The 10221-nt window shown below is 42.5% G+C and overlaps 1 protein-coding gene across 1 annotated transcript; it reads right to left on the bottom strand.

The window, feature by feature from the left end:
- Nucleotides 1–6570: 6570 nt before the first annotated feature.
- LOC107044104 lies at nt 6571–9395 on the bottom strand. The gene is made up of 2 exons (XM_015265852.1): nt 9311–9395; nt 6571–7952 (listed from the first exon to the last, which is right to left on the bottom strand). The coding sequence occupies exons 1-2, from the start codon at nt 9393–9395 to the stop codon at nt 6571–6573; spliced, it is 1467 nt and encodes a 488-aa protein (XP_015121338.1).
- Between the last annotated feature and the right edge of the window lie 826 nt (nt 9396–10221).

Genomic DNA, 10221 nt, shown 5'->3' on the forward strand with positions numbered 1-10221 from the left:
TCTATAGCCGTACCTGGGAAATACAAATTCAACTCCCTATACTTTTCCCAGAAATTAGAACAACCACCTATTCCATTGCAAAAAAAAAGAAAAAAAAAGCCTCTATTTATTTCTTTTGCTCTTTTCCTCCCTATCCGATCTCCCCTACTTTATATCAAGAACCAAAAATGACCAACACAAGATATTTTCCATTTCCAATTAGTCCAACTTTGGTTCGTGCTTGGTAAACGTCGAGAAACAGTGCCCTAATAAGATGGATTTTACCAGGATCTTCAAGGAAATCATGGCGGCAATTAGCAACAATACATGTGCTACCGCAAACCGATACCTCACTACATTGATGTCCCGAGTGGGAAATTTTGAAGAAGCCCAAGCACTGTGGCAACGATTGGAGAAAAAGTGGTGTTGTCAATTTTACGGATTTACCCACGAAGGAGAAAATCTATGCAGCGTGTGTGCCAGTCAATTTAGTAACCCAACACTACTACAAATTAACGATGAACACTTCGTTCCTAAAACCACCAGGCCTGCATGGATACCCTGTTGCTCTAGATGTTTGTTTCGACCAGTGGGGAAACATAGCAAGTCACATCAGTGTATAGTTTGTCTGTATAAAATATGGCAAACATGGAGAATTACTGATGAAGATATCGACACACATCAACTAGAATAGGAGAGAGGACCTCCATCTCCATCAGAATTGCTGGCTTCGGACCTGTTCGATGAAAATCAAACAAGGACTTCAACCCATTCATATGCAACTCCTCCCCTGCTTACTCTAACGGAAGCCATTGACTCTCTTTCACGAATAGAATCAGGAAGATACAGACCGGAATCTCCAATAACTTCAGAATTGAGCACCTCTGAGACGTTAGGGGACTCACCCGTATCTCCTAGCACACCAGAGAGGGGGAACATCCAACGCATCCCGGACACTCCCGAATCTCCTAGCACACTGGAGAGGGGAATGTTTCCAGTACTCCCGGAAAATTCCGACACCACGAACCAATAGGAATACTCCATGCCAAAATCTCCGCCATTGAGTACACAAGTCCCATCGTCTCATTATCCCTTCCCCTCCTACATCACCTGTCGCTGGGAAGCTGACAAAATCCTCAAGTATTTTTACCTCACCACTTTCGACCCCCGAGTACACGACATCCCAGTGACCCAGAAGCCACTAACCCCAGCAATGGAGACCATCACCTGCCACGCCGACATAGTCAGGGTCACCAGACAAGCCAGGAGAAACAGGAACGAGTGGTTCCTAGAGGAGCATCCCCTGGACCTGGCATCTTCTACCCCACGGATGGAAGCGGCCTGATCCAGGAACCCCTGGGAACTGCGGACGTGTGGATGGAGTACCTGCTTTGCTGGTACCTGTCAGACCAAGAACGCGGTTTCAACTTCTAGCCCGGCGGAGGATCGCAGCCTGGAGGAAATCGCACCGTGCCATGGACTATTGTGTGTGCCCAGTTTTTTTTTGTGTGTGTGAAATGAATGTTCACCGACTTGTGCGTGTCGTCGGATGTCGTGCAAAAAAAAAATCCCTGTGTGATTTCCTTTCGAAGGAAATATATAAAAATATTGTGTGCGACACTTTTTGTAATTGCGTTTTTGTGTGGGATTCTTAAATCGATATTTTTTTCTTTTAAAAATTTGTATTTCACGGTGTGAAAAATGTGTGAAGAAATGATGCACTGCGTGATCGCACCCATAGGGAAAAATTATTGTAAAAAAGAAATCCTTCACAAAGTTTTTTTTTAAATATACTCACCAGCAAACTAAAAATCTCGTTTTTTTGTGTGTGCTAAAAAAAACGAAAAAAAAAAAAAAAATATATATATATATATATATATATATATATATACATGTTACATTCCCAACCCTTCTATAATTTTAATCGTAAGTTGTTCTGTCAACTTTTCGTTTCGTTGTTCTCCCCGCATCGAAATTCTTCTTCTCGAATTGTTTGGCTGTAATCAACTGATGGAAAAATCGAGTTGATTGTCCTCTATTATTTTCTTCAGGATCCATAGAGCTTCGTAATTAAAACTTGGTAGCAGGTAATTATGAGAATAAATTAAATCGGATATTAACAAAGAAGAAATCCACAAAATAAATAGGGGGAAAAATCAAAATAATAAAGTCAATAAAATAATAAAAGACTCTGAAGGATAAAAATAATAAAATCAATAAAATATAAATCTTAAGAATAGCAATAAAATGGAGGAAATATTTAATCTACTTTGCAGGGGCTTAATCAGTCACGAATTATTTAGACACCGCACTTTTAAAAAAAAAAAAAGCAAAAAAAATCTCGATCTTTTTTTTATTAATTAATTAAACCGCGGGACCATGTAATCTTGATGATCGAAAATTTATGAGTAAAACCCGCACTTTTACGAGAAGGAAGAGAAAGAGAGAGAGAGACGATTCGTTACCGAATGGATGAAACAGGTTTTCACATTTTTCATGGATCGATTAGGGCCCAAACAAAAGGAAAACCGGAAAGGTAGAATCGCTACCTGACCCGTCGTTGGGGGCCACGAAAAGAGAATTTTCTTTTTGGGACCACAGGACCCAAGAAAACCGCGCTTACCTACTCTCTTCTTTGCCTCACCTCTTCTTTACCAGGAAAAATTTCTAACCCGTTCCTACTTAACAAATTCAAAAGAAATCCAAACTAATCAGTTTCAAGTGTGTTACAGCTCCAGTACTTGAAACATCTATCACTCTAATTAATCATAATTTACTAACCACACTTCGTTCCTCAGGAAAATGTGGCAAATTATATTCCTATTAGGAATGATTTTATCAGCCTCTGGAAAATCAAGCCAGGAATATTTCGTGGAGGAAATTTCCCAACCATCCGGAATATACCTGGAGCGATTGGAAGACATCAAGGTGATTAAAGAAACCTGGTCAATCCATACTGGAGTAGAGATAAGTCAATTATATAAATATTCAGAACCTTTAATGCCTACTCTGCAATTATATGCGAAATATTGTTTTGATCAAACAGTAGAATATCTAAATTATTTAAAACTGGCACAATGGGAAATGTACGATCAGGAAATTGCACATCTTTGGAATATGACGCCCAGTTATATTCGACCCTGGGGTACATCTATTAATACCAATTTTGAAAATTATAATACTATTCTTAAGAAAGACGAAAAAGCTTATTATGACAAAGTCATACCCTCTAAAAGAGAAGAAGAATTAATTGTGTTTTCAGAACAAAGTTTTTATACAACATCTGGTCTAATAAATATCCTTGTAAAACTAGAAAAGTTACAAAACATTATAAATTTTGATGCTGTGCATTTGCAAAACCATTATGATCACCAATATAAATATCATGTCGTCTTATCTAATCTAACTCAACATGTAGATTCACTAATTGAACTCCGATTGAAATTATTTAATACTGTAATTCAAATCATCAATAATGCGGAAAGCGGAATGGTTCATCCCATGACTTATGAACAGTTCAGATTGACTGTAGTATTTAAATTCTTGGAAGTTAGAGATGAAAGCGAAATTCCAGTTCCTATCGGAAAGGTCAATTTGGCTCAACTTCAAGGAATCATTAAAACACGAACTGTCATAAGAAACGGAACTTTAATAATCACAACGAGGATTCCGCTCATCGAGAAAAAACCAAGAAAATTATATCAAATATATTCACGTCCGGTTGTGCAAAATCTAGGAAATAATATTCAAGTTTTCGCTCAGGTAAAACCAACCGCCAAGTATGTTGTATTGTTCAATAAAAATACACTGTATTATTTCCTCGATCAAAAACAACTAGATAAGTGTATACAAACAACCCCATCAAAAATCTGTGAAAACCCGTCAATTATTTATTCAGTTCAATCGACATTAAACTGTGAAATGCAATTATTATTCTCTAAATATCTGGAGAATCCTCATATTAATTGTGACATAGGCCTTACGCCCGCAGTGAGGGACATTTGGACTCCACTAAATAGTTACGGAAGTTTACTTTACAGCCTCACTGAACCAACTCTCGGATATTTAACTTGCTCAAAATTCACCGAGATACTAAATCTTACCAGTAACGGTAAGATATCCTTGAGGCACAATTGCATTCTGGAAACCAGTAATTTAACTGTAGAAATGAATAACTACGTAAATTCAACTTCCGTGAATAATGATTTAATACCTTCACATTATCTGAATTTATCTGAAATATTTCCCGAGATCCACTTTTTCACAACCCAAAGGATTTGGGAGTATTCCTCCGAATTAAGAAACTTAGCTGCCATATCTCGGAAAAAATTTCACATTATTATTAAACAAGATAGAGAGGTTCCTCCAAAATATTCCATGAAAACGTGGATACCAATAATCAGTATTTCTCTCGGCTTGACAATAGCCTTATATATAATTTGTAGTTGTGTATTATGTATGGGGGCTCGAGAAACAGTAGAAACTGAGGAAAATCCATCAGAGAATCATGCAGCAAGAGGGACATATGTACGTAACGATTCCCCTTTTCGAACCTCCGTGGCCCTTGTAACAGCTGAAAGTGCTTATTCACATCCACCTCTTCCCAAGCCTGTAAATCCCTATATGGGAATACAATTCAAACAAACACAAAACGAAGTTGATATGTCTTTATAAAAATTATATCTATCACTCTCTTATTTGTGTGTATGCGTGTTAAAACAAGAGAAAACTTCACAATACATTTTTGTCATTCCGTGTGTGATAAATTGGATAAAAAAAAATAATAATAATAAACGATATGTGGATTTGAGTGATTTCATAGTATAAAAAAAGTATAAGCAATTTATAACACTTAGTGTGACTATATATAATGTATTTCACAAACAATTATAATTACATCCTGTAAACGTGTAAATTCCATGATATGAAAACCGCAACCCTTATACCTAAACTATTCCATTTCCTTATGCTCAATTTTCACGGACCTGTTTGGTGAAAGCAAGGAGGACCTTGCTTATTCTTCATCCCCGGAGTTGTTACGTACCCTGTACGTATAAGGACCTTGCTTATTCTTCATCCCCGGAGGTGTTACGTACCCTGTACGTATAAAGACCATTGGATAATGTTACATGCCCAGTACGAGAATTTTGATAATTCTATTATTGATCTTCACCGTTTAAGAGGTTTCGTGGATGACTAAGCTGGACAATAACCATACAACGGAAGTGTGATGCTATGACTCAATTACGGGAAAAACGCCTAAAAAAGACCATGGTACGACTTTTATCAGAGGATAGGATCGGAACGAAGGATAGTCTTCACGTGTCCCACGCCAATTACGGGAAACAGATGGTCGACTATTCCCTTCACAAAATTTGGAAAAACTAGGCAAGTCCAAACAGAAAATGAGGAGGCCTAATGTCACCTAATCGCCAATCAACGAGCTCCATGGAGGAATAGGAGAAACGTCACCACCAATCCCCGAATTATATCCAAAGAAATCCAATAATTAGGCGGATACCTATAGAAGACAATGGTAAAAACAGGGGAAGCTTCTAGAACCTTCCACCCCTGATGACACACTGTCGATTCAATATAAAAAGGGAGCCGCGACGCGGAAAGGTCAGTTCGAACTTCGAAATTCCAAGGGAAGAATTAATACCCTGAAGCTCCAGCCAGAAGTCTCCAAAAGTCGTCATTCAACTCATATTCCCAGTACAAAACTAGTGGTCCCTTTCATTACAACGAGTCTACAGTCTGAAGGTCCAGCCTGGTGAAATAATACTCTATTATTTCACCACTCATCGAGATTGGCCATTCCTTCGGGTCTCCAGTCTACTCAAGAGGATCAACTATCAACCTACGGTTCACTAACCCCCGAGGACATCTCTGCAGAGCCCAACGATTCAACCACAGAGCATTCCTTCTGACACCCCTGAGTATTTTTATCAACCAATCGTAAGTGTCCATGTCCTTCATTATCCTATTTCTCTACTTTTCCATCTTCCTGTTTTTCCTCCGACGGTTTTCACCCTGTGTTTACCCGAAATTGAATCATCTTTAAACGAATAAAATATTTAATCGGTGTAGTTGGTCTCTTTCTCTTCCTTTACGTGTCACATTTTCGGCGTATTTTAATACCTTATCCCGAATATCACGTTCTCGATAATATTTTGTTGAAGAGATAATTAAACTCCGGTTTGTCTCATCATCACAGTGACTTCCAGTCGTGACTGATAACGGTCAGGTAAGAGTCAGCAGGTAGATTTCCTTTCCCTCTCGCTCTCACTCAAGATACGGTTGTCCACAATAGACTACTCTCTTGGTGATTGTCGTCGTATTGAAGTGCTTTGATTTGTACTGGAATGTGTCGGTGAATTGATGCCAACACAATCCAAGTACCTTGGTGACTGACTCCTCGAACTGGATAATTTCTTCTTCAGTGGATAGGCCTAACTCATACAGAGCCTCTGGACAATTGCTGCTCCACTTCTGTAGAGAGAAGCCTCATGCATGGCAAAGCCCTTGTAGTTGCGTTGCGATCTCCTTGAGACCGTCTTCTGTCTCTGCACCGCCGTAAATGTCGTCAACCTAACGACCTCTGGTGAGTGTCTCTACTGCTGCTGGGAAGCGGTGCCCTTCATCTTCTGCTAGTTGTTGAAGAACACGTAACGACAACCATGGAGAACAATTTAGTCCATAGGTGACTGTTGTTAACTGGTAGGTGACTGGTTGTTGATTCTCGTCGATCCACAGGATTCTCTGAAGATCCCAGTCATCTTGGTGATTTCGTATCTGGCGGAACATCTTGACAATATCCGTGCCAAACACGAGCCTGTGCCTCCTCATCCAAGTCAGGATAAACATGGCATCGTTCTGCAATTCTTCACCAGAATACAGTATATCGTTAAGTGACATACCTGATGAACTGGGGCTGGAGGCATTGAATACGACTCTCAGCTTCGTTGTGATGGCCTCCTCTCTCAGTACCCCGTGATGTGGAAGATAGTAGGCTGGCACGGGTTCTGGAGTCTCTGGTGCTATTCTCATGTGCCCCAGTGCTGCGTACTCGTTGATGAAGTCTCTGTATAACTGGGAGTATACTTGATCTGTGTTGAGTCGACTCACGATCGATTTGAGTTGACGTGCTGCTTTAAATTTCGATTCTCCGAGCGCTGCTGCTGAAGTTTTGAGGGGCAGTCTCACGATGTATTGCCCGGTGTTGTCTCCGCTATGAGTTGCTCTAAAGTGCATCTCGCACTCGTACTCATCTGGTGAAAGCTCTGATGTTGATGATCTCTCGTTTGGCAATTCTTCCTGGACCCAAAATTTCTGGACAGCTGATAGAGATACCTTTATTGAACAATTTGTGTATTCGATTGGTCCGGATAGTATCCAACCGAATACTGTGCATTGGTCAACTACTCTCGATTGCTCTGACTTGACAACTTCATCCATGATGATCCGCCCATAGTTGTCAGCCCCTAATATGATGTCGATTGGTCCAGGCCTTAGATAATGGGGATCGGCTAGCTGAAGATTCTGATGTGAGCCGATCCTCGCTGACGAGCATGAAAATGACGAAATTATTGCGGTGAGCTTCTTTAAAATGTGGGCGTTGAGTTGCAGTTGATGAGTCCCATGGCTCGCTTGTAGAATGACTGAAACTATTCCTCTGGTGTGTCCTGAATTAATTCCACCAATTCCCACTAGCTTCACTGTTGATGCTCTTCTCTGTAAATGCTGATTAACTAATTGTTCGGAGATAAACGATACCTCTGAACCCTGCTCGATGAGTGCACTGGCTTCTGTCGTGAATCCTCTCGGTGATATTACTTTTACTCGTGCTGTTGCCAACAGCACTGACTGTTGATCTGCTTCTCCTTGGTGATTTTCGTGGTTGATGTTCTCTGCTTTCTCATTGATCATTTTCTTGTTGAAGTTTACTGCTACTGGTGGTGATGTACTGCATTCTAATGTTGAGGAATGTAAAGATATTTTCCCGGGTTGTTCACCCAGGAAAAATGCAAACTACTTTTTAAGCCTTCTCTATCGCTCAATAATCGGGCGTCAGCCAAACCTTCATGGGAGGTTCGACGAAAACCGGCCTCTGAGGCAAACTCCTCCACTCAGAGGACTTCTGTGGCCGGGCAAAGGGTTGCCCAGCTAGCATCAGTGTGACACGGTAGAGTGGGCGAGGTCCACCAGGAGTATCCTATGCCAAACGTCACCAGCCACTATTTCAGGCTGGAAATTAAGCCTCACGGCCTAGTCATCCATGCAAATTGAATTTACTCTCGTCCTGGAGGATTTTTCACTCTCTCAGTAGGCTTTCTCCTTCCGAGTTTTTCGACTCGGGAGTGTGTTTAGAATTGAATGCGAATTAGCCGGGACTCCTCAGAGCCTGGGATGCCGAGAGGCTGATCCGACCAAAGTGGAACACTGTTACCCACTTCACGACCACCCACACTCTCGGCCACCAGTTACCGCTTCGGTCATCGCACGTCACTGTCTCCGGGTACTCGAATTTCGGCACATGGTCGGGTCGACAGGAGGACGATCTCTACTCCAGACCCGCGGGCCCATGCGCACGGCATTCGTTTCGCCGAGCCGGATAATGCCGGAAACAACAAAGTCGTCACTAAGAGTTCCAAAATAACTCTTTTTTCCGTTTGTAGGGGATGCAGGAGCATCTCCCTACGTTCGCTACCATCAGTTATGCACCTGGCTGCGCTGAGCTATTCGCCCGCCATTCCCGTGGCCATCTTCCAAGCCAACACCACAGTATATCTCGGATAAATCCTTTCGACTTCCCCGCTCGAGCGTCCGCGTTCGACTAACTCAGAATCTTACTAGGGCCTTCTCCCTCTAGTCTGAATATCTCAGGGACGATAGGTCATTCCGTTACCCTATCCCCTCCAATCAACCCGACGGGATCCCGGGGGCACCAGTCCTCTCACCTGGCCGTTGGTCCCTAGTCTACCCTGACATAGCCTATAGAATCGCCCAGTTGGACAGCCTGTACATCGGCCCCTTTTCCTCTAGCACATGCTGGGCGAATTCCAAAATAGCGATAGTCTAGGAACATCCTCGAGACCTCCAGGGGTCGCGGTTTCACCCATAACCGCTATGCCTTAAGTCTTTCATCGGTTTGTCGCTCAGTTCATCTAGTCGCGGCTTTCTTCAGCCGCCTTTAGATGTCGCCTCATGTCTCAATTTTAGAGTTCACGTATCTTTTTAAGGGGATTTCAACCCGTAACGAGAAAATCTCGTTACAGGAATGATCAATGAGATGATGAGTGTGCTATTGAGGTTGAAGTCATTCACTCACTGTTCCCGTGATCCTCTTGCTGCCTGGACGTTCCGGCAGTCTGGACGGGCTCAGCTGGAGTGCGTCGTGCTGGAGGCGGGCTCATCGTCCATGAGCTCCTTCCATGGATGAGAGTGTGGTGGTACCTGCTGCATTTGTGGCACTTCTTGTCCGACGTGCACTTGGCCGTCGTATGTGGCCCTAAGCAGTTGAAGCACAGCCCCTTGGTGATAACGATATCGTTTCTCTTAGCTGGGATGAGCTCAATGAACCTCTGGCAGAATGCGATGAAATGCTTATCCTGACAGTAGGCACAGCAGTTCCTGGGAAGTAGTCTTTCTGGCTATTTTCCTGCTGGTGAGTTGCTGCTATATAGGTGCTCCTTTTCTTTGGTGGAGCTGACTTCTTCGTGGGTGTGTTGATTTCCTTCATTGATAACAGTTTTGCACCTGCGTTGATCCCTCTGCCGTAGGCCTCGATGAATGCCACGAACTCCTTAAGGCTCGGTAAATCCTTGGAGTCTCCCAGCTTTAGTTGCCACTGCTTCAGTGTCTCTGCATCAAGAGATCTCCTCAGCAAGTGGGCTATCAGTTGTTCAGCGATGTTCTCCGTCGTTAACCCCGTCATGTCTTGCAGTTGATCGAGGGTCTCCAATGCTGCTGCTCCATTGGCGTTGAGGTTCTCTTCTTTCGCTTGGGTGATTTTCGGCAGCGTCAGGATTCTGTTAAGCAGCGACTGAGCAACGAGCCTAGGGTCCTCGTACTTCCTGGTGAGTTTCTGCCAAGCCTTTTCATAGTTTTCGTCCTTGGCCTGAAAGGTTGAGAGGAGGGCTGCTGCAGGACTTCTCAGGTATCCCTTTAGTCTCACCAACTTCTGTACTGGTGGAATTGACGTTACGTTTCCCACCAGTGACAAGAAAAGGTCACTGAACT

Source organism: Diachasma alloeum, unplaced genomic scaffold (assembly GCF_001412515.2).
Source record: "Diachasma alloeum isolate Michigan unplaced genomic scaffold, Dall2.0 Dall_scaffold_00678, whole genome shotgun sequence".
NCBI lineage: Eukaryota > Metazoa > Arthropoda > Insecta > Hymenoptera > Braconidae > Diachasma > Diachasma alloeum.

Bases quoted from the DNA above. Each gene is read 5' to 3' on its own strand.
- LOC107044104 (XM_015265852.1), bottom strand. From the start codon at position 9,395: ATGAGCCCGCCTCCAGCACGACGCACTCCAGCTGAGCCCGTCCAGACT. The intron at 7,953-9,310 runs GTGAGTGAATGA...CCTCAACATTAG, and splicing joins GCAAGAGGATCACGGGAACA to AATGCAGTACATCACCACCA.